The sequence below is a fragment of the Hirundo rustica genome, chromosome 5 (assembly GCF_015227805.2).
Source record: "Hirundo rustica isolate bHirRus1 chromosome 5, bHirRus1.pri.v3, whole genome shotgun sequence".
Taxonomy (NCBI): Eukaryota; Metazoa; Chordata; class Aves; order Passeriformes; family Hirundinidae; genus Hirundo; species Hirundo rustica.
This window is the reverse complement of record NC_053454.1, coordinates 61,077,573-61,105,385: the sequence shown is the minus strand read 5'-3', so window position 1 is coordinate 61,105,385 and position 27,813 is coordinate 61,077,573. Positions and strand designations below refer to the sequence as shown.

The 27,813-nt window shown below is 44.6% G+C and overlaps 1 protein-coding gene across 10 annotated transcripts; it reads left to right on the top strand.

Moving 5' to 3' along the window:
* Window positions 1–133: 133 nt before the first annotated feature.
* Window positions 134–27,606, top strand: USO1 (USO1 vesicle transport factor). 10 transcript variants are annotated; one of them, XM_058420765.1, is made up of 25 exons: window positions 134–154; window positions 2,466–2,552; window positions 2,678–2,742; window positions 7,057–7,136; window positions 10,254–10,354; window positions 11,251–11,353; window positions 11,511–11,566; window positions 11,792–11,912; window positions 13,228–13,406; window positions 13,848–13,988; window positions 14,747–14,835; window positions 15,308–15,462; window positions 15,702–15,913; window positions 16,732–16,752; window positions 18,440–18,550; window positions 19,193–19,311; window positions 19,525–19,706; window positions 20,575–20,696; window positions 21,637–21,775; window positions 22,536–22,699; window positions 23,233–23,322; window positions 24,067–24,153; window positions 25,483–25,581; window positions 26,064–26,279; window positions 26,649–27,606. In XM_058420765.1, the coding sequence occupies exons 3-25, from the start codon at window positions 2,708–2,710 to the stop codon at window positions 26,724–26,726; spliced, it is 2,700 nt and encodes an 899-aa protein (XP_058276748.1). In that variant the 5' UTR covers window positions 134–154; window positions 2,466–2,552; window positions 2,678–2,707; the 3' UTR covers window positions 26,727–27,606. The 10 variants fall into 10 exon arrangements, with proteins under 10 accessions (XP_058276748.1, XP_058276745.1, XP_039921176.1 ...); XM_058420762.1 differs by lacking the exon at window positions 134–154 and adding an exon at window positions 175–545 and having other exon boundaries at window positions 15,708–15,913; XM_040065242.2 differs by lacking the exon at window positions 134–154 and adding an exon at window positions 176–545.
* Window positions 27,607–27,813: the final 207 nt, after the last annotated feature.

Below are 27,813 nucleotides of genomic sequence, written 5' to 3'. Positions count from 1 at the left end.
CGCGCTGGTGCGGTGACGTCAGACGAGAGGGCGTATTTAGCACCAGCGGGGCCGGGGGCTGGATGTGGAGGGTCGGGGTTCTGGCGGTAGCGTGCCGCAGGTGGAGCGAGCTCCGCTCTTTGCTTCTGCTTTAGCTATTCTGGTTCTTCTTTAGGTGAGCCCGAGTGTCCGGCCCTTACCGTGCTATCAAGGCATCGGTCTCCGTCGTGGTGCGTGGCCGGGCGAGTTTGGTTCCTGACCCCCTTGGTACTGCCCACCGGAGCTGTTTGCCTTGGGCAGAGGTCTCCAGCCTGCACAGCCACGGTGCGGTCAGTGTTGGGACGCAACAGCGGTCTGCGGAGAGCTATGCCCCTGTCCTTTGATCAGCTAGAAGGACTTCAGCTTCTCACTGAAATAGAAACGTTTCTGAGTTATGCTGAAATATAAAGCTATGCATGATTGCAAGTCAAATACCAGTAACTCCTTTACAGGGTGGCAGAATTTGCCCATTGCCCATATTGTGTCTCCAAGAGGACAGCTCTTTTGGAAGCGGCTCACTTTCTTGGGTATGTGTATGTGAGGATGGAAATATTGAAATAAATTTTCGTTTGTGGAAGAACTTGGTGTTGGTTGTTTCCTGTTTTTTTGCTATGGACTAGAATCTCTTTATGCCAACTGAAGCATGTCAGGTGAGTTCTGGTGTGTGTTTGCACTGGCCCAGAATGGGCCTGGAATCATCACTGTTGGGAAGGTGGGGAATCCTTTCCTAACCTTTGAATAGCTAAACACCTTTGATTTAGAAGAAGGGGTTTTTTTCTTTTCTCAGACTTGTTTTGCTACTAGTGGGCAATGAAGTGTAAGAGGATCTGGGCATTTATAAACTAGGGCAGTTGTGAGTGAGCTCTGGCTCTGTTATGTAGCACCAGCATGCTGCTAAGTAGGCTGAGGGGAGAAGTAGAGTTGGGGCTGCACAGCCCTGGTATGCATGACTGTGCCCAGCAAAGCTGGGGGTGTGAGGTGGCTGCATGCTGGAGTTGCCCTCCTGTGCATCAGGGAACTGCTGACACGGCTGCGGTTGCTATTTCTACCTCCTTATTTGGTGGTTATAGTAACCAAAGTTCACAGAAGGGTTATTTGTTGCCCAACAAAGTAAAAACTTCTGGGCCACATGCTGGGTAGTGAATTTCATTCTTTACTTGTTAAGGAAAATGAAATCCCCAAAGCTTATTATGATGTGAGAGGGGTTGTCTCCCTGGAATGGAATTAACTAGATTTTGGAACTGATCATCTTGGCACTTTCTGTGCCCATTTGCTGTGGTTGCGATTAAAATTGCTTTAATTGGATATGTAGAACATACCAAACACTGCCAAACCCTACCAGTAACCATCAGGAAGGCAGCATCAGGCTGGGAGCTGGCGTGTTGGTGCAGTGCCTGAGGGGTTTGAAATTCTGGTTCTTGGCTGTTGCTCCTCGGCAGGAATCCAGAATATGTTGCAGTAGCATCCAATGGTGGCAGTCAGCATCTGAAAGTAATTTAAGTACTTTGTGGTGCTTTTCTCTTGGACTTGAACCATCAGTCTTATCTAGGTAAGCTTCCGGTTCTCACTGCGGTGTCTTCGTTTCAAAAGTATTTGGGTATTTTCTACTTGTAGTTAAGAGTAGCTATCACCTCGGTGTTTTTCATTAGAAGCGAACGCAATTTCTGAATTCCAAGCCTGAGCGTTTGCCTAGGGATTGTTGTGGATGCAAAGAACCCGAGACGTAGAGGTAGCTGTGTTACAGGAGCGTGCTTTCTGACTTCTCAGACAGGTTAATGCCCCCAGACCTGCGCATCTGCTGTTCACTGTGAGCGAACGCGCAGCAAAGCGTTCCGCGAGCTGCCCCGCCACGCACAGCTGTTCGGGGGCGCTTTTCCTCATGAGAAAGGCAGGCCGCGCTCTGCGACCCGAGCACCGTTGGGAAGAGCGCTGGAAGCCGGCCTCAGTTCGGGAGCGCCCCGCCGCCGCCCGGGCGGGATTCCCGGCTCCTGCCATGCCGTGCCAAGCCGTGCGGCTCCCGGCCCCGCCCGCGGCCGCGCGGTGCCACGTGGCGGCGCAGGCGCGGCGGCCGCTTCCGCGGGGGGAGCAGGAGCGCCGGGCCGGGCCGAGCCGCGCCGCCATGAACTTCTTGCGGGGCGTCATGGGCGGCCCCAGCGCCGGCCCGCAGCCCTCGGGAGCGGACACGGTGAGCGGGGAAGGCGGCCGGGCTGGGGCAGGGCCGGGGGGCCGGGACGACCCCGGCTGGGGCCGCCCTGTCGCCGCCGGCTGCGCCGCTGCCTCTGACAGGCCCGGGTGGTGCCCGGTCCTGCTCGGGGCCGTGAGCCGCTGACTGGAACGGGGAAGGAGCGGCTCTCCCGTGCGGTTCCTGACCTTAGGCTGTGCGTCGGGAGTCCACCCTGCGGCCCCGCCGTGCTGGCTTATCCCATGTGTTGTACGTACCCTTCCAGATCCAGAAGCTGTGTGACCGAGTAGCTTCGTCCACGTTACTGGATGACCGGAGGGATGCTGTACGTGCTCTCAAATCGTTATCCAAGGTGAGTACCCAACTTCCTGAGTAGCGGCGTGAATTTCAAGTACCTTTGTCAGGTACTGTTAGAAAAGCTTTGTTTTGTGTTTGGGCTCGACCATTAAGAAGACCATTCGTCTCTTCTCCAAACAGAAATACCGGTTGGAGGTCGGCATACAAGCCATGGAACACCTCATCCACGTTCTCCAGACAGACCGGTAAGCGTCTTGCGGCTGCTTTGGGCTGCTGACACAATAGGTGCAGACCCGGTGCCCCGTACTGAGGAAGCTGGGAGGGCAGCTGGGTTTCTGGGAACTCCTCTGCCACCCGGGCTTTTTATGCTGGTAAACGTCCTCAGAGCCTCTTCGGAGGTAAAAAGAACAGAATTCCAGGAACCAGGATGAGGCACAGAAAGACAAACTCTGGAGTGAAGGTACTGCCAAAGTATGTGTTAATGCTTTCCGCTGCTGTAGAAAGGTGAGTCCAAACGGATCATGTTGACTAAATACACTGTTTGGAATAACCCAGATCAAGCTGTTATTGGGGAAAAAGGTGAGCTAGACAGAATTGAGAGGAAAAGAATTAAGTCAGCAGGTGTGTGGGTTTTGTTCATGTGCATTAAAAAACAAGCTGGGTTCAGGTAAACAGGAGAGCAGGACTCTGAAGCTGCTGCTAAGACAAGTGGCATGACTCTTGAGTGGTCTGTGTGGACTAGAATGTAATACTTATGCAATCCAGTGTTTGGAATATCTTTATTATTCATCCTTGGAATCACTGCTGTCTGTACCTGATAGTGCCTGCATGTACTGTGGAACCTGTTTGCAGTCCTTGGATTTATGCTTCAAATACTGCACGTACTTGGTAATTAGGTGGGCAAGTGTATGGGAACAGTCATTCAATCTGGGTTTGAACATCAAGCTGGTAAATCTATGAGACATTCATAAGGCTGTGGAATACCTAGACGTGCATACACTGGAAGAAGGAGCTTGTCCTTTGATTCCAGTACTGAGGAGAATTAGGAAAGCTGCAGTTCAGTGTCTAGAAGGAGGCCTCCTGCTCCAGTTATGGATGTAGGACATGAAACTCTTCAGTGCTCATCCGAAGGCTGCTGACTGAGGCCTTTCTTGCCTGGCCAGTTACACCAGCTGGGAAGAAGGCTGCTGTCTAGGCAAGTCCAAGTTATTCCTAGTCTATGGGCTGGGCAGTTAAAACTGAATGCCTGACCTGGTGCAAACAGTGAAAGGGAAGGTTCTAGGAGTAGCTGTCACAGATGTGGAGGGGAAGCCCTTTAAAAAATTAGGTTAAGGAGCCTACTTTCATCCACTTATCTGCTCTGAGGGCAGATTTGAACTTTGAGAAGGGAGGCGGGGCTCTACTTATCCAGCTGAGAAGGTAGCCTGAACCCTGTAGGGCAGGGGTTTGAGGCTTTTGAGTGCTTTCTGGCCTCCAGCTGATCCTTTGGAATTTGTGTGTGCTGCGGTTCTGCGCACATATCTTGTGTGACTCGGGCCGCAGTTTATAAAAAAATAAATACACGGGAGTTTTTTGTGTTTTCAGCTGAAGAAATGCTGGCTTTGACGAGATGTTGCTAGGGTCATTTGCTATTGCATGTTTGGTGGGCCAGCACGTCAGCAGGGCCAAGGGCTGGGTGCTGTGGCTGCTTGGAGAGAGAGAGTTGTTGTCTTTGTGTGTGATCAGTACAGGTGTTACGTGTTGGAGTTCCTGTTACTGTTTGGTGTTAGTAGTAATAGAAGTGAGGTTTCCTGGACTCTTTCAGTGCAAATCAAAACCAGCTGAACTGATGAAGTGCTTGATAAAGGAATCACAGGCTTAGCTGTCTCCAAAGCCTAGTGTGATGGGTATATTGAACTGGGAGGCTGCTGGTGTGACAGAGTCTGCTCATGGTGTGTGCCCAGGGCTGATCTTTGGACCTATCCAGTGTCCACCTGAAGTGCCCTGAAGCTTTCTGCAGAAGTGGAAAATGCTCTTTTCCACCTGTTTTGTTTTGTTTTTGATGTGGTTTTTTTGTTTGTTTGGGGGTTTTTGTTTGTTTGGTTTGGTTTTGGGTTTTTTTGGGTTTTTCTGCACTGCAGCTGCTTAAGAAGAGAGGTCAGTGGCTGAATGAAGTTGTCTTCTCACATGTCACTGTATTCATGTAAATCATGCATGCTTGCTGGTTTGCAGCCCATTGGCTGTATTGCTGTGAAGTTTAGGATGATGGCAGGTTTAATTTGATTAGAAAAGTGTAAGTGCTGCCTATGTCGAGTCCTCAGTTCCTTGGATCCTGGGATCTCCCTTTGAATTGGTTACAGCCTTTACCCTGAAACAGCAACATACCACTTCTGAAGTGGAAGATACCATTCCACCTATTAAAGAGTTTACTTGTAGGTTGCCTGAAGCTCTGTCTCCTGCTCAAGTCCTTAAAACTTGTTCTATAGAAAACTGAGTTTTTCAAGTTTTACAGTTCTGTCAACTGGGCATCCCAGCTTTTACATGTTTTTGGGTCAGCTTTTACATGTTCCAGACTTACATACACTAGAATTCTTATGTCATGTGCTTATTTTGTAATATGAAGTAGTGATCTGGTAGAGGACTTCTACTGACTTCTTGTTGAGATGTTGCTACATCCCACCAGGGATTATTTTGAAAAAAAATTGGCATTTGACTGTGGAACGGGGCAATACCACTCAACTGTTGGTGTGAGAGAGGGCACTGGAGTGAGAAGTCAACTTGATCCTTAACTGCTTTGTTTCTACATACATTAAGATGTTTTTGAATTTCAGTGTGACAATTGAAAGAATTGAAAGAATTTGAAATTGAGCTTAATCTGTGGTCCTAAGAGATGGCCTTTTTTTTTCTCCTAAGGCATAAACTTTAGTTATCCATGTGCAGGACTGTCAGTGCAGAGGTGCCTTCACTCCCACATGTTCTGCTGTTGTTTGTGAACTCGAGAGGGGGGCCCTACATCGTGTTGGAATGCTGTGGACAATCACCACTGGCAGAGGCAGGTTGGCCGAGGTGGCTTGTGCTGGATTGTTGCCTTGCACAAAGGCTGCCTCTGAGAAGTCTTGTTTCTTGACTGCTTTTTACTGTAGAGCAAAAGCTGGACAGCTTCAGCATGAACAGAATAATCAATGAGATGTGGGATGCGCTGAACAGTAGATGGTGGCAAGGCAGTGAACAGCAGAGGTGGGATGCTGCTGTCCTCATTTTGTGGTCTCTTTCAACCAGAGAAACAAGGCCTGCTTTTAGTTGTGTGTACATTAGATGTGCTTATTCTTTTGGAGCTGCTGTAATTTCCCTAACGAGGGATGTTAAAAAACTCACCAAGCTGCAGCCTTGCTTTTCAAGTTTCCAAGAAAGAATTTGTGTCTTTTTAGATGTGGATCTGTTTCATTTCTATGAAAAGGAAAGCACAGACTCTGTGGTAGTGTGTTGAAGAACTAAAATGACAGTAAAGGCAAAGCAGAAGCAGGCTGGAGGTGTGATCATACCTGCTAGATGAGACTGTTCCCATGGACTAAAAGATTAGGTGGTTGCTCTGAACCAGCCTAGCAGCCTCATGAAATGCAAATTTATCTTTGGTGTGGAGGCCTTACTTGGAATGCCTTGGAGATCAGTGAGAGTAAATACCTAGAAGCTGGAATAAGACTTTTTTCTTTTTTTACAACCTTCTTTTCAGATGCTTGATAGTCATGAAAATGCTGTGAGATGTGCTCTTCTGCACTTGGATGTGCCTTCCTCTGTGGTTTTATTTTCCTTATTTTATTTTATTTTACAAACTGCTTTCATTCTCTTGGTTTAAGAGCAACAAAGCAAGTAGCAGAAATGGTCATGTTCTGCCCCATAAGCTCTTGTGATGTGTCTTGGTTGTAGCTTAGGGTTTGCAGATGGTTCAGCCTTGGTAATGCAGAATCAGCAGGTGGTTCTGGAGAAGAGTCAGGGTGTGAACAGGTGAACTAATGCTTTGGGGTTCCCTGCAGCTTCCTGGGTATGCTGGAGTTCAAAACCCTGTAATAATTAGGTTTAGTGGGTTTGGTGACACGGATGCCTGTTTGTGAGAGTCCACAGCTGCTGCTGCGTTCCCCTGGAGCTCTGGGGTTTGGCTCTGGTTCTCTCTGACAGTGTAGCAGGGAGGGTCCCACCTGGAAATGTTGAAGATTGTCTGCAGCTTGGGTAGAAGACTGGGTAGTCTTCTGGCAAGTCTGAAGCATTGCTAGGGATTTCTGCTGGGTTAGGAGCAGGTTGGATGGAGTGACTCAGAAAATTAAAGACATACCTACAGTGAAGAGTCCTGTTGTCATCTGGTTTCACCAGATGACTTCCTGAGGCTCACCTGAGGGAATGGAACCGGGAAAAGGAGCTTGACTCTCTGTTCAGGGAGCAGATAGCTCATGGTTATGTGGTGCTGCAACAAATCTGTCCTTCTTACTTGGCCTAGTGCTGCAAAGGGAACTACCTGGGCAGAAGAGCAATGTTATAAGAGTAGTTGGAAATAAGTCATTAAAGAAAAGTGGTTCTTTCATTTGCAGTTCAGATTCTGAAATAATTGGCTATGCTTTGGACACACTCTACAATGTTATATCGAATGACCTAGAAGAGGAGGAGCAAGGTAAGCACTTGGTAGTAATAGTTTATTAACTGTGGCATTGCTTTCCTTGGTGCTTTGTTCAAATTATCAGCTGTAAAACTGTGATTTACTAATGCTTACCTGGACCTGCTTTGTTACTCTGTATGGCGCTAGGATAATGCTAAAGATCTTGTATGCAGTAAAAGTAACACTGGATCTCTTGCTTATTAGTTTAAAAGACTTAGTTCTCTGAACAGGAGCCAGGTTGGAGTGGGATTAACTTTTCTTCTAGTTTCTGAGTCAAGAATCAAGAATCAATTCTGGCTGTTACTGTCAAATGAGACATTACCATCTCATGATTTAACAAGGATGTTGAGATGTAAAATCTCAGGTACCTGTGATAAGGTGCCACATGTGAGCGTGAAAACCTTTTTCAATCCTGCTGTGGCAGTGGAGAAAGATTTAGGAAGATTGTACTTGTACAGCTGGGCTGTAAAAATCCATACCACTCCTACCTGTTTCATTTTTGAAGAGCATTAAACTGGCCTCCAAGGCCAAATGTTATTATAAACCGTGTTTCAAATTGTGCTTGGCTTACTTGGCTTTTTTTTTTCCATTTCCCTCCAGTTCCCCATCTGGGTTAAAAAGGTTTAGAACAAGATAAGAGTCTCAAAGTGCTGGTGAATTCATGTTTGTGGTAGAGGCCTTGATTAAGAACTAGACAAAAGTGTTGGCAAGTTTTTCCAAGGAGCAAAGAATTGTCCAGCTGGAGTTGTGAGAGGTGACGAGGGTTGTGAGGGTCATGGGGTGCTTCAGTTTGTCCCCTTCCATAAGGACTTCCCACAGGAGTCCAGCTGCTGTAGGAAGCTGGGATGGCTGCTTTGGAAACCCAAGCTTGTGCTGTAATTGGTTGTGCTGTGTGGAAAGCTGTTCAACTGGTAAACCTGTCTCTTTCTTTTTATTTTATCTGCACTGACAGATGACTCTGAAGGTAAAAGAACCTTTACTTATATAAATATGGCACTTTATTTTAGCCCTAGTCGCTCCACCTGCCAGTAACACTTGCTGCCGCTGCCGTTTAAAAAGGACACTGTAAAAACTTGCACTGGAGCTCAGGGAGGGCATTTTGCCTTCTGCTCTATCCTTGCTCTCTGGAGCTCAAGTGTGTTTCCAATTTGACTCCTCCTGTGACTTGGCATGTTGAATGCCAGCAGATCCTCAGAGACTGCAGTAATGGTAAATTCTTGATAAGGATGTCAAAGGTGTGCAGCCCCAAACTGGTAGGATCTCAAGGGATCAAAGTTTGTGAACAGAGTTTGTTTGCAAGAAGCCCTGAAGCTGGCCACCAGTGCATGAGCTGCATGTGAGCACCCTTCACAGTGTCTCTTTTAAGCAATGCATGTTAAGATACGGTATTCACTTCCACCCTAGGTTACCACTAATGCTTTGCATGTTCTCTTTTTGAAACTGATTTTTTTTTTTTAAACTAAATTCTAATCTGCAGTGCTGCTTGGTAGTGAATTGATAAGAGCTGATCTTACTAGATGGAAACTGTTGGCTTGATTTGAGATAGCCCTGGGAATGTGTAGGTTTAAGGAACAATTACAGGAAGAAGGCTGGTTGCAAGATCTCCAGTTTCCCTTTGCCTGTTTGGTTTTTTATTAAATGTAGTCGAAGAAAAAATGTGATTTGGCTCTTTCATAGATGAATGTTGAGCTGGAGTAAGAAAAAAACATCTACAGCCTGAGAGAGGCTGTGCCAGTTGTGGATGCTGCTCAGGTTTTGCCTTAGCACCTGGAACTTGTGCATGGGCAACAGTTGGCATCAAGAGTTCAAACACATGCTGTTTACAGCTGAGGGTGGGACAAGGACAAGATGTTCAGTCACAGCTCATGGAAAAGTCAAAGTGAAGTATTTTCACTTAGTTTTGAAAGTAAAATGCTTAGGTTTTCTGGGCTCTCCGTCCTTGACCTACAGCCACCTACAGGATGTGCAATCCTGTGTGATTGATTCCCAGCTGAGTTGCCTCTTATTCTACAGCAGCAAGTCCAGAAGCTGCACTTGTGTGGAGTTTTTAATCTTCATTTCTGTAAATGAATATCTGTCAGTTCAGGAATGGCCTGGACTTGATAAGACCCTTGGCTTCAGAGAGGTCACAGTAGGCCTTACGTCCTGCTAGGTGCTACGTGCCTGGGCTAGAGCTATTTTTGCACTCAGTCTGTCTTCCCCTTTAACATTTTTTTGTAGTATATCGTAATTTCTGCAGCTAGAAATTCAGAGCAGAGTGATTTTTGGGGGAGAAAATCCAAAGACTTTTGGGTTTGGTCAGAAATTCACTTCTTTACTGTTTATTTTCCGTTTATTTCTATTAAAGCAAGCACTTTCCCCTTTGAATTCGAATTGCTCTTGCTCAGTGTTTCCATTGACATTCCTTAATTATGTATGTCAACCAGTAGTACCTACAAGCCACATTTTGGTGGAACAGTTATGTAAATTGTCACTCAGCCTAGAAAAACAGCAGTGGTGTTGTTTGCATGGGGTTTGGTCATTTTGTGGGATGCTTTTGCATTTTTTTCTTTTTGTTCATGCAACAGTGATGCATGAAATAATTATGTAAGACAATTAATATGCTAGCCCATTTCTGTGTAACTGTAGAGTGAAGAACGGAACAGCACTCAATTCTGGCACATTTGCAATCAATTCAGATTCCAAGACGGAGAGGCTTTGATGTTTATCTGTGTGACTCTTCTTTTCCTTCCTGATGTTTATGTCTTATTCTGTTGGTAAACCCAGTAGAATAATTGAGGTATTCAGGCCAATTAGCTTTAGATTATTTATATTCCTTACACTTCAAGGCTCTTGGTGTGAAATGTACTGGTTTTGCCCATCAGTGTAGGGTACTCAGGAGGGGCTGCTCTCTTGGATTAGTGGAGCTATATGGGGATGTAACTGCTGAGATTCAAAAGTTACATTTAGAATAATGTAGGGTTTTTGTTTTGTGCAAAGCTGGTTTTGGTGTTTGTTTTGAAAACAATTAACATTTATAAGAGTGACTTAAAATCTTACGGTCACCCATGGCCTTGTTTTAGTAAGAATAAAAATCACAGCTGCTAAAGTTGTCCCAGTTGTGTTGTAATATGTTTTTCTTTGCTGTTACAGAAGAAAACTCAACAAAACAAGTTGATGATTTGGGGAGTCAGTTCACAGAGATTTTCATTAAACAGCAAGAAAATGTCACTCTGCTGTTGACTCTGGTGGAGGTGAGTAACTGTGTAATGTTTAGGCAGCTGAGAGGTGGGTGGTGCTTTACCTAATGGAGGGAGCCATGGTTTTGTCCTAGTGAAGTTGCTGTCGGGGTGAGGTGTGCCAGGATCCAGTGAAGGTGGGGATGGGGGTGACTCAGGACTGACCTGGATGAACACCATTGGTGCAGCTTTTAAAATAGGGGAACATGGAAGAGAATCACAGAACCATTTAGATTGGAAAATGCCTCCAGGATCATAGAGTCCACCTGTTAACCCAGCACCATCATGTTCACTGCTAAACTACATCCCTAAGTGCCACATCGATGTTTCCTGAACACTTCCAGGGATGTCTCCACCACTGCCCTGGGGAGTCTTCTGAATGCCCAGCCACCTTTTCATGGAAGAAATTTCCCTGAGTAGTTAACCTAAACTTCCCCTGGTGCACCTTGTGGCCGTTTTCTCTCATCCTGTTACTTAATTAGAAACAATAAAAATTACTGCTTCCCAGACAGCAGTGGGTGTCCCTTTTGCAATGATTATTTTTCAGATGATCATTAAATCGTCAGGAGACAGTTATATCTGAGATGCATTTCAAGTGGAAAGGATGACTGCTTTCCAGCAGTGTGATATTTAACCTATTTTCCAATGTTATGTCCTCATAGACTGCCTTTTTACTTTGAGCTGTTAAAATTTTTGTTCCCAAACTAAGAATGATTGTGCTCGAGGGAGAACAATGCAACACTCTCTTCTTTTCCTTTCCTTTGTAGTCCAACTTTAGTAAAAAATACAATATTCTACTTTTCCCATATGGTACCTATGTCATGCTTTGAGCAGTATAAAGGAACTGTCAGTGTATCTGAGTCAGATACTGAGGAATTTGTTACTTAACATGCTCCTTTCCATCCTTTCAGGAATTTGATTTCCATGTTCGTTGGCCTGGAGTGAAGCTACTGACATCTCTCTTAAAGCAGCAAGGGCCTCAAGTGCAGCAGATCATTCTGGTCAGCCCCATGGGTAAATGCTTGAATCTATTGCTGAGACCCTTGGAGCTTGGTGCTCCAAGACATGGCAGAGGCCCAGAGGCATCTTGGGCGAGATGTTTTTAAAGACCTCCAGCATGAAAAAGCTGCACCTTTTAATGTTGGGGTTTCTTTTATACTGTTTCTTCTAGGTGTTTCCCGCCTCATGGATTTGCTAGCAGACTCCAGGGAGGTTATCCGCAATGATGTGAGTGCAGAGGTTCTGCGTGGCCCCTTGGCATCCTGTGTCAGTGGAACCAGTGCCTGTCCATGGGGGGTGTAGATGTGCTGAGCTGCAGGGCATGAGGGTGTGCCTGTGATCTTGTGAGGATTGTGCTGCTATTCAGCATCCTCCCAAGAGCTGTGACTTGTGAAAAACAGTGGAGTTCTATTAAAACCCAGGTTTGATTTCTTTCCTCTTCTACCTGTCAAGGGAGTCCTGTTGTTACAGCAGTTGACCAAAAGTAATGCAGCCATACAGAAGATTGTTGCCTTTGAAAATGCCTTTGAGAGACTTCTGGATATCATAACAGAGGAAGGAAACAGCGATGGAGGTACAGTGGAGTCTAAGACTTAGCCTTGGGCTTCTGCAACTATGAGTTGATGCTTCCAGGCTTACCTTGGTGGGTGGTTGGAGCTCAGTGGGTAAAGCAATCACAATTTATAAACTGGTTGTAAGAAAATAAGCAAAACCAGATTGACCAGGTAGCTGTGTTTCAGTGTCTTTGGAAAAACTGGTGTACTTAGTTAAAACATCAGGTCCCTTCTCTGAGCATGTGTGCATGAGTTAGTATGTTCTTGCTTGACCTAGGCCTGTGCATGTATCTGCTTGGAATGGCAGTGTCAGATGTGTGTGCTGCATTTGTCACTGACTGAGTTAAGCATCTGCATTCTTCCCATGAAATCCTTGGATGCTTGGAGTGTCTGGAAGTAACAGCTTGCTGAGTTCCTTCAGCTGTACCAGCAACTTCAGTTTTCTGGTCAGCCTTTTTGACAAGTCAGTCACCTGTTAGGAGGGGAAAAGCATTTTAAAAAGGAGCAGAAAACAATGCAGCACTTGAGGGCTTGGTTTTTTTGCTAGCAGTATGTGATGCATTTACTACAGTCTATTTCAGTAGCATGACAGTTTGCTCTTCCATGACCTTTCTGTGGGCTGCAGGAGCAGTTATTGCTTCTCTCCCAGCTGTATTATTCCAGGTATGTTGGCATGGAAATATTCAGCAAACCTTTAATTTCAAGCTACTATTTTTAGGCAGTTAATATTTTTAGGAGACTTGTTATGTAAATTCCTATGTGCTAAGACCTCTCTGCTTCTCCCCCTGCTACTTATCTGTTCCTCTGATAGGAGGAGCCTTTATCTGAGTGTAATTGGAAAAACTAAAAAGCAGTTTTGAAATAAGTTGAAGATGGTAGCCAGTAATTGTAGAGAATGATTGTGTGAGCCAGGAAGAGCTGCTGCCTCAGAATGACAATGCAGTTCAGGAGGAACTTCATTTGATAGTAGTCTGTACAATCTGTATAGTCTGTATAGTCTGTATAGTAGTTTGATAGTACAATGTAGTCTGATCCTGGAGCAGGCGAGCTTTGGGACACAAAGCGATGGTGAGGTTTTGTTGGCAGCTTTTCCCATTTACCCACTTAACTGATAGGAGCTGCACATGCTTTGGAGATTTGCTTTGGACTTGTGGAAGAAAAACAGCTATGGTTTCACAAGGTTCCTAGTTATTGATCCAATCCTAATGTGTGTTAGGAATGAAGAGCTCAGAAATGTGTGCTCTGTTCCATCTAGAACATCCTCAGTGTATTGACAAGCTAATTTGTTTCCATGTGGCGTATTTTGATTCACCGTGTGATTCTTTGTCTCATCAGGCATAGTTGTAGAAGATTGTCTCCTCTTGTTGCAAAACTTGTTGAAGAATAATAATTCCAATCAGAATTTCTTCAAGGAAGGTTCATACATTCAGCGTATGAAGCCTTGGTTTGAGGTTGGAGATGACAATTGTGGGTGGTCTGCACAGAAAGTAACTAATCTTCACCTGATGCTGCAGGTAAGGTGCTATTACAGCTCCTAATTACTGATGCCAGCTCTCTGTCGACTCTCGTGCAGTGAAAAGTGTCGTGTCACAAGTGTGAAATCCAGTTCTTCAGCTCCAAATTAGCTAGCAGTGCTCATGAGCTGTGCTGCTTTCAGCACAAACCCTGTCAGAGGTGAATCTGTGATGGCTGGCATATCACATAACTTGATGTCACCTGAGTTGTAATAGAGATTTAAACTAAAAACTTAATTAGGGGTGTTCTGTGTAAAGAATCCCCCGGTATAAAACTGAAAATCAAGCAGCCATAAGTAGCAGTGAGAGAAACGTTCTGTTCATTATCTCCGGTCTCCATTTTAAGAAGCAAATCTGTTTTACGGTGAAACCGCGGATGAGTTTGGTTGCATTCAGAAGGTGGCAGGCTCTGTTCACGAGGCAGCGTTTCCTTCTCCGTAGCTTGTGCGGGTCCTGGTGTCCCCCACAAACCCTCCCGGTGCCACCAGCAGCTGTCAGAAGGCCATGTTCCACTGTGGGCTCCTGCAGCAGCTCTGCACTATCCTCATGGCAACCGGGGTTCCTGCTGATATCCTCACGGAGGTAAGGGCGGCAGTGGATGGAGGGGTGGGAGCCACCGAGCGGGTGATAACAGCGCTCTGCAGGGATAACCGGAGACTGACTGAATATTTGCTGTGCAACTGCTTCAGATGCCAGAGATGTCAGCTTCCTGTGTGGGCAGCACAAACAGAAGAGTCATTTACTTTGGGAAATTTCTGGTGTTCTGCAGCCAGAAGGGATTTGGGGTTGCCTATTTTTTTATGCATTTATTAATGACTTATCCTGGTTTGGGGATGGGTTTATTTCTGTTTTTATTTTGGGAGCATCTACAAATACTCTAATTTTATAGCTTCTAGTGGCAAGGGATTTTAGCTTCTAGAAAGCCCTGCCAGCAGTGTCGGATGAGGGATTTTTTCCTTGATAAAACCATGTGCTTGAATTGAGTGTGAACTCCTCTATTCCAGATCTTAATTTCTTGAAAGGTTTCACCCATTTACTTTTTAGAAATGTCCAGTTTACCTGTTATTTTGCTGTCATAGAAAAACTGATCTGGCATACAAAATGAAGCTGGAGGTGACTGAGCTTTGTGCCCCTTGACCTTTGCTTAGTGTCTTTCACAGCTGTTAGGTGCCCTGATTTCGTGCACACTGGTTTTACTTAAGTCTCTGAGCTGAGACTTTGTATGTGCTTTTCAGTACTGAACTGTCAGGGTAAACTGGAATAATTTTGGAAGATCTAGGTGGCAGACCATGGCTCGTGTTTAAACACGGGTTTAACTTTCTTCTCTGCTCTTTCCCTAGACCATTAATACTGTATCGGAGGTCATCCGGGGATGCCAGACAAATCAAGACTACTTTGCCTCTGTAAATGCACCTTCTAATCCACCAAGGTAAAGGAAGAAAAGTGTTTTAACTCTGTTAGGTAATAAGGCACTGGTATGGGCAATCCGAAGGATTGGATCCAAAAATGATCCGGAATAACAGCTTCAAGTTCACATAGGTATTATGTGGCATAATATAATGAAAAACAAATGAGCAATGACTGAGAAATTCCTCACTTAGGATGAGCTGCTGTTGCTGTCAGCCAGAGGACAGTCCAAAGAGGATTTAGAGGCAAGGGAGATGGATAATCAATCTTCTTCTGTGTATAAATGACTGAAAAACTTTTTAACACCTTGGGTTTTAATTCCCTCGTTTGAAATAGTAATAGATGCTGTGGTAGGCCACAGTGTCTTTCCTTACCCGTGGAATATATCCATATTATATTATGTACCTGCAGCTGTTTTCATTCACAGTTTTCCTTTCATTCACAGCAACTTTTCCTTGCTTTTAGTTCTCTGCTTTGCTTTGCTTTCCCCACAGGCCTGCAATCGTAGTGCTGCTCATGTCCATGGTGAACGAGAGGCAGCCGTTCGTGCTACGCTGTGCTGTTCTCTACTGTTTCCAGTGCTTTCTGTACAAAAACCAAAAAGGACAAGGAGAAATTGTCTCAACGCTCCTGCCATCCACTATTGACGGTAGGCCAGGGCACCATCTCTGCAGTGAGTTCTGAATTAGCATCTGTTCAGTGCACCACCCGGTGTCTCGTGAAAAATTATGTGCCCGCTCTTTAGTGACTGCTCCAGGCAGGGCGATCCGGCTTAGATTTGTCTATAAGCCTCATTAGTTTGTTTATTCTGTGTTTTAGCTGCGTTGTCTTAAATATTTTGCCAGCAGTTGTTTTAATCTCCCTCGTACCTCTCGGCCACTCTGGTAGCTACAGGTAACTCCGTCTCGGCTGGTCAGCTGCTCTGCGGAGGCCTCTTCTCCACGGACTCTCTGTCCAACTGGTGTGCTGCCGTGGCCCTGGCCCACGCCCTGCAGGAGAACGCCACGCTCAAGGAGCAGCTGCTGCGGGTCCAGCTGGCCACCAGCATCGGCAACCCGCCCGTGTCGCTGCTGCAGCAGTGCACCAACATCCTCTCGCAGGTACGGCACCGCCCGCCCTGCCGCGGCGCTGGGTGTCCAGGGGCAATGTCCCTCCTGGGTGGGGCAATTGTGGGGATGTGAGTGTTGGCTTGATGAGGAGGGTTCCCTTTTGCAGGCTGTTTTTTAAGCTTTGTTTAAAGCTCCTCTGAGGGGAGGAGAACAGTAGCGAATCTTGCTTTTCCATCGGATTGCTGCTTCATGCTGCCTGTTCTCAGCTGGTCCCGAAGCATCCAGGCCTTACGCTTGGTTTAAAGGACGAGGCCAACCAGCAGAAACCCTGCTCATGTTTTTTTTGCGGGAGCAGCGCTTGTTTGGGTATTTAACCTGAACCTGCTAACTGGAAACATCGTGAAAAAAACAGGTTGTCATGTATTGATAGTTAGCTTTGCTATGCAAAGATAAAACTTTCTTGAGCTTGTTCGACATGTTAATACCTGGCTTGGCAAATGTCAGGTGAGGGAAGTTCACCTCCTAGCCCATGCCTCCTTGTGACATTAGCCTGTTTTAGAACCATTCAGAGGAAAAAGTCTATGTAGTAGTAGGGAGTTGATTAACTCTGGTGGTGATTAGACTTCACTGCAAGTGAAAATAGTGGCTGGAGTTTTGAATTTGTTCCTGTAACTTTTCTCCTGCTTTAGCTAAAAGTAGCCAGTATTCATTTTTATCCTATTCCCGGCATTTCTGTGTAAGGTAAATTTCAGTCAGTAAAAATGCTCACAGTTCTTCAGCACTACATGATAAAAGGGACTCAGATATGGGGGGATATTTCTGAAGTGTTCCACTTGAAGGTTCTCAAGTAATATGTGTGTAACTTGCAGGGTGATAAGATCGACAGACGGGTATGTATTTTTTGGCACAGCTTGTGCATTTTCCTGCCAGAAGCAGGCCTTTCCCTCTTGTCTGGGGTCTGCTGGGGAGGATTTCTTTAACTGCTTTTTGATGTGTTTCCACTTACAGCTTTGTGTTGCAGTGGTTTGGGTTTTCACTGGCATAACAAACTCTTGGTGCCTCCAGGGGAATCGCTGGGGGTGCTCCCCAGCACTGTGGGATGCATATCTTGTGCAGCACGGGTGCTTTCTTTCTTGGGGGGCAGACTAATGGACCATCTGTTCGCATAATAGGTGGGATTTCTCATAAGGAAAACTAAACCCGTTAGGAGTGGTGTTTTCCGAATGGCCTGTAGCAAACAGCTGGTACCATCAGAAGTGGGGATAAGCTGCTAATGTCCTGACTGCTAGAGGTAAAACAGTTCAGCCTGGCTAATTGTGAATAGCAGGGATCTCGTTATGAGCAGGTGAAGCTCCTGAAGCGTTGTTTGATTTCCAAGCTGTTACTTAAAACACAGCTGAGTTGGTTATTGGTGGCACAAAACCAAATATTTCTGCTGTGGAATTGTGTTGTTTTACCCTGTTGATCACAGCTCAGGGTTGTTACCAGCTCTGAACTGTGGAACCGCAGCCGTGGGGAGCTGTCATCTGTGAGAGTAGGTGTTGTTATCATGATATGCCTAGAAAATAGCTGTTTTCTACAGAGGTCGTTCTGGGCTGTGTGAAAATCCTTAGGCAGAACACATCAGTCTGACCTCTGAACAGCAAGCAGTGCTTGAGAATAAATGTGGCTTGCAGCTGCTTCCAGCATGTGGGTGTGCTGAAGTGTTGGGCTGCACAAGCAGGAGCAGCTCAGGTTCTCAGGAGGGAAGGACCACTGGTACCAAGGTTGGGGAAGGTTGAGGCATGACCGTGTGCAGTAAGGCCACTGCCGGTTACAGGGGTTATTCCCAGTGTGCGTAGGCTGGCAAATCCCGCTGGGACAGTTAGAGCCAGTGTCAGTTGGGGAGGGAGCACTTTCCTTGGTTGCCATCTGAATGTCGACTGTTGGAAAAGATGGATGCTTATCTTAGCTCAGCTGGGCCCAAATACCTGCAGCAGAGGCGCAATTGATAAGAGACAATCTGGAGATGAAAACTAATTTTGTCTGTCTAACAAAAAATGCTGCAGTTACTATTTGCCTTGCTGCCTTAATGTGCATATTTTCCAAACCAAAGGCCACTACAGGATTATTGTTCCTTTACTCAGAAAATAATACTAGGAACACCTGGCAGTTTCCACAGCGGGGTAGGTCTTGGTGATGCATCTTTTCCAGGGAATCCTTATGTGACTAAATGTACACCTTGTTCCTTCTTTCAAAGAGGTTTTGTGTATATTCCTTTATGTCACCCTTGTATTAAAAAAGCAGAACTAACACATTACGGTTTTATATTGGTGCTGATTTGCATTGAGTAATATTTCACATCTGTGTTGCTTGCTGGTTTGCTGTGAAAACAGTTTGACATAAATGGTGTGATCCATGTTTTATCCAAGCTTTAAAGCTGTTCAGTATAACTAACAAATGGGTGTTTGGAAAGACATGACTTGTAGTTTATAAAACAGTAAGGTGGAAGTAAGTGAGTTCTGATCCAATACAGCTTGGGTTTGTATTGTAGTCCTTCCGTGGAAGGGTAACAATGGGGTTGTTTATTCTTTACAGGGCAGCAAAGTGCAGACCAGGGTTGGACTACTGATGCTGCTTTGTACTTGGCTGAGCAACTGCTCCATTGCTGTCACCCACTTCCTTCACAATCCAGCCAATGTGCCTTTTGTATCCTTGACCTGCTTGCAGAGTGGAGCCCCTCCCTTAGACATGACCTGGGTTACATGTTCAAGTGAAGTGTTTATCTAGATCAGTTTAAGGGGGTTCTGCAAAATAGAAAATGCACTGGGCCAAGAGGAAAAAAAAAAAAAGCCATTTGTTGCCAGTGCTCTGTGTATACTGACTTGTGTGTAAGATGCATTCCAAAGTAGTGTGGAAAACTGTCTCAGTCTGCCAGCCAAGTGAGTTTTTAGTGCAACAAGCCTGTTTGTATTTGTAGTGTGAATTAAACTCAAGAGGCAAGAGGAATGCTTTGTACTTCTGTTAATATCTGTGCTTGCTTTTCAGGAAAAAACTAGTCAAGTACATGAGCACATAAAGCTAAACTGGGACTTTTATCTATGCTGAAGGTGTGCTTTGAAACAAGTAAATCTCTCAGGTTAGACAGCTTCTGAGAAATTCATGGGAAACCACTGATCACCCAAGTTCTTCAAAATAGGAGTTACCTTTGCAAGGGTTTTGTCAGCTCTTTTGTCTTACTTCCGAACAAAGCTGTGGTTTGTGTGTAAATAAAAGGGAATGTATATAGGGAGAAGTGTTAAACGTGTTGTGATTACAAAATATCTCCAGTATCCTTATCAAGACTTCTAGCTTACAGGGCAGATAGCTGAAAACCTTGGAGAAGAGGAGCAGCTTGTCCAAGGCCTGTGTGCACTTTTGCTTGGCATTTCCATCTACTACAATGACAATTCCCTTGAGAATTACAGGAAGTAAGTATGATGGAGAAATAACAGGACTGTAGGGAAAGGTTCTGTGGAAGGCAGATGGTGGTTCAAGAAGCTTTTAAGTGGGACAGCAGTGGGATTAAGACATGAGACAGATAATAAGAGTTGTATCTGCAGAACCCACTTCGAGAGAATGATGGGTTCACTTCTTGTCACTTCACTTCTGTTTCACTGTCATTGTTTGTCTCTTCCTTGTAGAGAGAAACTGAAGCAGCTGATTGAGAAGAGGATTGGCAGGGAGAACTTCATTGAAAAGCTTGGCTTCATTAGCAAACATGAACTTTATTCCAGAGCTGCTCAGAAACCACAGCCCAGTTTCTCTAGCCCAGACCACATGATGTTTGACCATGAATTTACAAAGCTGGTAAAGGAACTGGAAGGTGAGATGTTACACTTATTTCTCTAGTTTTTGTGATAAATTGATGGATGAGCTACCAAACATGATGTGTTACTCTTGAAAGTAGTGTGATGGCACTAAAGGTTATGGTAATAGCTGTAAGTAATCATATACCCAAGTTGCAGTTTAAGTGATAAGTAAAAATACTCTAACTGGATTACCTGATATTCTTAGGTGAAATGATTATCAATTTGTTCTGTGAGTTATCACACTGGCCAAGAGACATTTACCTGTGCTCACATGGAAACTCAAGGATTGAGCGTGTACAATGGTCATAGAAGCTTCACTTGTTGAAGTACATAATCCAGATATTTCCCATTTCTAATTGATAAATTAAAAAAGGTGAATGCCGAAACTCTTGGCTTGTTACGAAATGGACACTTGCTTTAGTCTGTGCTTCATGGATTGTCATCAGTCTAACATCAGACTGGTGTCCTGTTTATTAATATTGCTCTAAATGTAAATCTGTCCAGAGGAAGGAAAAACCTTAAAGCAGCAACAGTAAAGATGGGTTTGCCCAAGCAGTTTTGTCTGCATGTTGCTCTTGCAGTCCTAAGTCTTTCAGTTATTTGCAAAGCTATTTGGGCTGCAGCTGTAGTGGAGCCATAGAGTGCAAGTAGAACACAGCTTTTTTGATGGGAAGCCCTCAAAACACCCATTTACTTGTCTGAAACAGAGAAAAACAATAAATGTGCAAACTGCAATAAAGTCACCATTTCTATTAAACCTTTGTGACAATCCCCTTTTTAATGTGCAGGTTGAGTTTGTAATGCAATGAACTCTAATTGTGAGACTGTTTTGAGGACAAAGATGTGAACTGGGCTCTAGTTGACAGAAACTGTTTTTGACAGGTGTTATAAGTAAAGCAATTTACAAGTCCAGTGAGGAAGATAAAAAGGAAGAGGAAGTCAAGAAGACATTGGAACAGCATGACAACATTGTGACTCACTACAAAAAAGTCATTAGAGAGCAGGTAAGAGGGAGCTGGGCCATACCGCTAAAAGCTGCTGGTTTTGTCTTTTGGAGGCACTGGGGTGCACTTTGGTCCCCCTTGTCCCAGAGCAAGTAACAAGGAATCTAGCAATGTAGAAATGCTTCTAACAACACTCATGTGAAGGTTCAACTGAAATGTCAATGTTTGGAACGCTGGTTAAGGTATTTTTCTCTTTTTTTTTCACTTGGGCTGCATGCTCTTAACTGTGTTGGATTATTTAGTTTCAAATGAGGAACCAGAGAACCTGCAGCCCTTCAGAGAGAGAATTCTTAGTTCTGTGCTCTCACTTTGATGACAGATGAAATGGGGCTGAATGAAGAAATGGTTTGTTGCTGAAGTTTGGCTATACCTGCTGGGACTGGACTCCCAAAACGTTTTTCTGGGGTAGTTAACTTGTGTGGTTGCTGCAGCTTAGATGGAGAAGTAGAGGAGCAAAGCTAATTAATTTAAACTGCTAATGGGAAATTGAAGCAGGTGTTTGGTGTTCTGGGGTCAAAGCATGGGGTACATGAGGCATTAGGGATGCTTCAGAACTACCAGAGGCTTTACTGAACACATACCTGTAGTTACCATGATTTCTTTAAAGATTCCTGAAGTAGTAGACTAAACAAATGCAGGCTGTAGTACGCTAGATAAAAATTACAATCAGTAAATTTTCCATCTTTCCCTTTCTCTTCCTGTTGTTGCTGTGACAGACTGCTGCTGTCTTTCCCAGATGTTTTTTGTAGGCATAGCCAGATAGGCTTTCAGGGGGCTTTCCTACTCATCTGTGCTGGGTAGCACCGAGTGGCAGAGCTCAGGTTTTGCTGCTTTCCTTTACCTTCCTGACATAATTGTATTCAAGAGTTACTAGTATTTATATATATATGTATATGATTACTGTATCTATATAGTATGGTGCTTTATTTTTCTTTCACAGGACCAGGAGCTTGAAGAACTAAAACAACGAGTCAACACTTTAACATCTCAAAATGAGCAGCTGCAGGCTACAGTCACACAGCAAGTGTCTCAGATCCAACAGCATAAGGACCAGTATAATCTCCTGAAAGTACAGCTTGGTAGGCTTCATGAGTGACAATATAAAAATCATCTTCCTTGTGCAAAGCTCTTGTGATTTCTGCCAAGCTGCAGCAGAGCTCCAGCAGAGACAGCCTTGTGGCTGTAAGAGCTCGCACTTGCTGTGGGAACTGCTGGCTTCCAGGAAGCTGCTGGGAGAGGCTGCCTCTGCCTTGGGTCGAGTCAATCCAAACCAGTCGCTGCCTGTCCAGGGTCAGAACATGACGAGATGGGCCCTGGAGTGGGCTGAAGTTTGGGTCTGAAATAGAAGTGCGAACTGGGGAAGATGGTATGGCAGATGTGCAAGATGAAGCCTGTTGCTGTCACTAGAGAAATTGCTAATTTAGTGTGTAAATCAGGGCAGTATGTTCTCCTTATCCCAAGGTCAAAATGCCTGATAAGGTGTACATGACATGATTAAAAATACCCAAACTGCCTTCATGATTCTTTATGATTAAAGACATGGTAAGGAATCAAGTACCTTCAGAATTTCTCCGTGCCATTATTTTGGATGAACGGAATGGCTGAAGCAGCGGGCAGTATACACACCTGAAGGAATGGCAAATGGGAACTCTTCATTGTTTGTGTTGTTTTATATACAGAGAATCCTTAGGTACTGTGCCTTGCTCCTTTAGTTAGAACAAGAAGGGCTTGTGTTGCCTTGTGGGGCAGGAGCAGGATGGGTAACAAGTACTTTGATTGGTTTGCTGGACAGTTACAGAACTGCTCGTTTGACTTTGGTTGTAAACTCTTGCTGTGTAGGAAAGGACACCCAGCATCATAATTCCCATGGTGACACATTGCAGATGAATGGCATTCAGACGGAAGAAGTGAGCAAATTGAAAGAGGAATTGGAAGAGTGGAAAAACAAGCATGAGCTGCTGCAAGGGCAGTTAAAAGAAAAGGATTCTGTGATAGAAAAATTGGTAAGTGCTGTCTCAGCAGGACTTGATCCAGCTGCCAGATCTTGGTTTCAAGTGTAGCTTGCCTTAAGCTGTGCATGTCCTCATTGTGGTGACAGCCAAGCCATCCTGAGTGCATGCCGGAAATAGGGAATCTGGAGGGAGATGGCTTGTGCAGAGCCTTGCCTGCCTCACACTGTTGCCAAGGAGAATCAGTGCAGCTGTAGAATCAGTGTTTTTTACGCTGATTTCAAAGTGTGGGGGAAAATGGTAGAGCTCTGCTAGGAGCGCAGTGCATTGCCGCAGTGCAGGGTGGTACGTGCTGTGTTTATCTGGTGCACGTCTCCTGCATTTGCACAGGTGGAAGGTCCTTCCACACCCACCTCAGAGGACACAACCAGCTGCTCTCATCAGAGAGCTTTGATGTGCATTGCTTAGCCTGCTTGAGGCTTCTCTGCTGGGAGTTTGATAATGCAAGAACAGCTGGGGGTTTTTGACAAGACTACATTTGGAATTCTAGTACTAAAGCTGATTTCTTTTCCTGTTTTTTCTTACAGAATTCTTCCCAGTTGGAAATGGGAACTACAGAGCAGTCTTCACAAACCAGCAAATTTGGTGGCTTGGAGCACAATAATGAGCTACAGAAGGTGAACTTGTGGTATTTCAGTGCAGCTGGGGTGAACAGGGGTAGCTCGGGATGGGAAGGGAGCTTTACTCTTCAGGGAGGAGCGTTGGTTCCCGAATCTGTTGCTGTTTTCAATCAGGTATCTTTGGGATGATGGTCCTAATCTTGGAGCATCAAGGTTATATGTCTAAAAATGAATCAGTTGTTTTCACTAAGCAGGGTTGAGGCAGCAGAAGATGTTTGAACCGATTTGCAAAATGTGTTTATCCAGTGCAAAATGTATATTTGAATGTTGATATGAAAGTTTCCAGGTATTAGATGTATAGCACAGAATAAATAACTGGAGATTCAGTTCTTTAAGGTAGCTGTTGTTCAGAAAACACTGGGCAGAGTTCCTCTGTTTGGAGAACTAACGTTGCCTGGATTAATAAGTCATCATGGGTTTCTGCACCGAGAGGGGCAATGCACAGAGAACAGTGAAGGGAGTGCAGGTGGAATGAAACACCTTTATACAAGTGACTGAGGCTCATGCAGGTGCCTCGGTTGGACATTCCACAGAAAAGGGTTTGCGAGAACAGGATGGACAGAGTTGCGGGTTGCTGTCTAGCCTTGTCATTTAAGCTGTTGTGCTCTCACTAAGAGACACATTTTCTGTTCTGCTTGCTAGTATGAAGCAGTTAGTCTGGGAGCATTTAACCTCAGGGAAATTTCATGTGAATATGTTGTTTTATCAACTTAATTGAAAAGTTGTGTCTGTTTCCCGAAGGAGTTGGAAATGCTCAGGAGTCAGATACAGCTACAGTCTGCGGAAATATCTAAGCTTCAGATGGAGAATCAAAAGCTACAAGTAATGGTACCGGTGAACCATTTGTTTTTTATCTATGGGAACTAAATCTTCAGTACCTGCCTTCCTGCTACTGTCTGTAGCTACTTTACTAAACCAAGCTTGTTTTAAGTGCACGCATCAGCAAGTGATTCCAACAGGGTTTCAAATTAAGTAATGAGTTACCCAGACAAATCTTTCATGAGCATAGAGGGGCCTTTTAGTCAAGTTAGTTCTATCTGATGGCACTGGTCCTTGGTATTTTTAAACTATTATAAACTATTGCCTGTCCCAAGCTTAAGCTCTAATTAAATAGCCTTTGTGAGACACAACTGTGTGATATCATACACATGAGAGATCATTATTCTTACATGCAGTTGATGATAGTAATTTGAAAGTTGATGTATACTTGAAGGGCAAATGATAGGGGCATCTGTGCAGGCCTTCAAATGCTGCAGTGTTTTTTTTGGCTGTGTACTGAACCGATGAGGCAGTAAAGCCTTGTGGCTAAATAAATGTGACTGTCTTCAAAACTAGCAAACAGCTTTAGAAAGGGAATGTTGGGCTACAGAACCCAAAGTTGTCTGAAAATGTTCCAGACACTTCCACAGCAGAGCAAACAAATCATACTGCAGGAAAAGGGGCCCCACAACTACTGGACAAACGAGTGTTGAATGGACACATGGTCTGGGAGAGGCAGACTCAGCTGCTCTGAGGGAAGATGCCATTGCACAGGTGCTGGCCATGTGTGCTTGTGACGATGCCTTTTGAGGCAGAGGTGTGTCCTGTGTCCCTCCACCTGTCAGGCCACCTCGAGGCCATCCTACATCCTACTTGCCTTCCTTGCTTGGAGGACTGGCTTAAGTGTGCTCCAGCTGGAGAGGCATTGGTCTCAAATTTGTGCCAGGCAGCTGACAGGCAGCTGCCACATTTTAGAAATAACTTTGTGTAGTGCTGACTGGGATGAAACTGTTGCTATTTTTGGTAGTCTTATGCAAAGAACTGGATCCATCCATCATCATTTAGCCTAATAAAAAGACTTCTGTGGCACTTCAGAAGTATCAGAGCAAAGGTAGATTGCCTGTAATAGTCTGTCTAGGAATAAAACCTACAAGTCTTTCAAGTGCACCTGCTATGAAATAAAGGTTTCACTTTGTGTCCTTGGTGTGTTTTTGTAAGAGTCTGAGACCCAAGGAAGCACAGATCTGTTTGCTGATGTCTTGTAGCATGGGGTGTATGTCATCATCATACCGTGGCTATGCTGTAAAAGGAGAATATGCTTTTAAAGAAATGACAGTGTAATGTCACAGCTTGCTGTCTTGGTATGTACAGCACTGAGAGGGAATTGCTTGTCCACAGAATACAGCTGCAGATCCCATGTTAGGAGACAGCGGTGCAACAGCAGCAACAAGCTCAGAACTGGAGGGACGACTGGAGCAAGAAATAAAAGAGCTGAAGGTGGGTAGGGGGTGAGCAGGAAACCAAGCCATGGGATACTCAGCCTTCAGTTAGGAGGCTTCTGCAGTAGCCAGGGCTGCTGGAAGTGGTTTGGTTCCTCACCATGCTTAGCACTTCAGGCTCTGCAAGGGGGAGCTGGATGTCTCCTTCATTTTTCACTTTGAAAATGAAAACTTGTCTGCCTTTAAGGAGTTGCTAAGGACAGTCAGGTGTAGTAAAGCTACAGTAAGGGTGTAGCTTTACTATGACAGACAATCCAGTTTGACTGGGAGGAAAGTAACCACTGATAATATTGTTCCTATTTTATCCAAGTTGTAATAGTTTGTGTAAGGATGTGTAAGTGTGTGTGGGAACAAGGCTACAGGAACCAACAGTGGGTTGGAGCTGCTAAAGGTTGTGTATAGATGTGTTTGAAGGATACAGGGCTTCAGCTTTACCTGTGCTTGTGTTGTAATTTGATGTGGGATTTCCCCTGTTGCCAGAGTGAAGTCAAAGCCCTTTCTGAGGAGAAGGAATCACTAAAGCAGCAGCTGGACTCTTCCAGTAGCACAGTTGCTATATTGCAAGATGAGAAAAGTAAACTGCAGCGAGAAGTTGCAGAATCCAAGAAAGAACAGGACGATCTCCTGGTGCTTTTGGCTGACCAGGATCAGAAAATATCTGCGCTGAAGATCAAGTTGAAGGACCTTGGTGTACCGGTAAGCAAAGGAATGACCAGTGTGAGTTCCTGGGCCTGAGACAGGTCTGGACGTGGTAATGTGTGATCCAGAAAGTCTGGTGAGGCCCCTTTCTATAAGTAGAGGGAAGTTAAATCTATCGGTCACTTTTTCAACTTCTTCTGGCAGCCATCTATGAAAGATGACCACTGCCTGTTGTCCCCAGTGGTCAGCTGTCTTCAGCAGAGAAGAGCTATGGACATTGCAGGGTGACAGTTGCATTTAATAAGCACTGATTGATGTGGCATAGTTGTTGTAGGTTATCTTTAAGCTTACTTGCTTTTGTCTTGCCTTCAGAACGTTGGATCAGAATAAGAGATATTGCTGCTCACAACAGATCTTGAATTTCAGGTTGAAGATGAAGATGATACTGAATCTGGAGATCAAGGGGATGAAGATGAAGATGGAGATGAAGAGGAACAAGACTAGAATGCTGTTGTGTGTTACCATGAAAACTAGATTGCATTGTTTTTGGGGAAAAATCTATTACTGGTGTACAAAGGAAAACATCTGCTTATGGGAAGCAGATGGGGAAATGACAACCATGGGCCTAGTTATAAGTTACTCAAGTGTTGGAAAATCCTTTGTACTAGGTAAAGCAAACAAAAATCACAGTTTCAGTTCTACATGAATATCCCAGGTTGTTCTTGTTTAAAAGTTGCTTCAGACACCGTTTAAAGCAGGGAATGACAATGTTACTGCCTTGGTTCATTGTCATTGACAGTTTGTGCATTTGTCTATGGTTTTAACTTCCTCGAGCTCTTAACATAATTAAATACAAAATTATTTGGTTTAACATCTGTCACATGGAGTCATTCCCCCTGCCTTCAGCATGGAGCTTCAGTGTAGTTTGTGGCTTCCTCTCAAGAGCAGTGGGTGGCAGAAGGGTTGGGAGCCTGGAGTCTGACTCTGGGGGTGCCAGGGCTCCTGCACACAGCTACGTGCCTGGACTCTGTCCTGGCTGCACTCGGACCCTGTCAGGGAACCACAGTGCTCTGCTAATACCATGGAAGAGTTTTCATTGAAAGCTGTGCAAGAATCGTAGCCTTGGGGTGAAGAATTGCTGTGGAAAACAAAGACCAGTACACTATAAGATCTAAAGTGTGTGCTACTGAGTCAGCATAAATCTCAGTTAAAATCTTATTGACTACTTCAGTAAGGAAATGAAAACTACTCTGATTTATATAACTTATTGGCTCTTTATGAGTAAATAAAAGATGATGTTTTAAAAGAAAACAGAATGGTAAGTGCATCAAATTCTCTTTTTTTTTGGTAATAAAGAGAATACGTCTCCTTTGTCCTCATTTAATTTTCTTGTCCTAATTCAAAAACATAAATTTTAATATGCATAAGAGCATCTACAGTCAGTCTACTCTGGTGGATTGAGGTAATAATACACCACATCTTGAGCATCTCACCACAGGAGTAGAGGGATGGGGTTCAGTTTTTGTTTTTTGGAGCACTACAGTCTTCAGTGACTGTTTACTTTTAAGAATGGTCCAAGAAAGTTAAATCA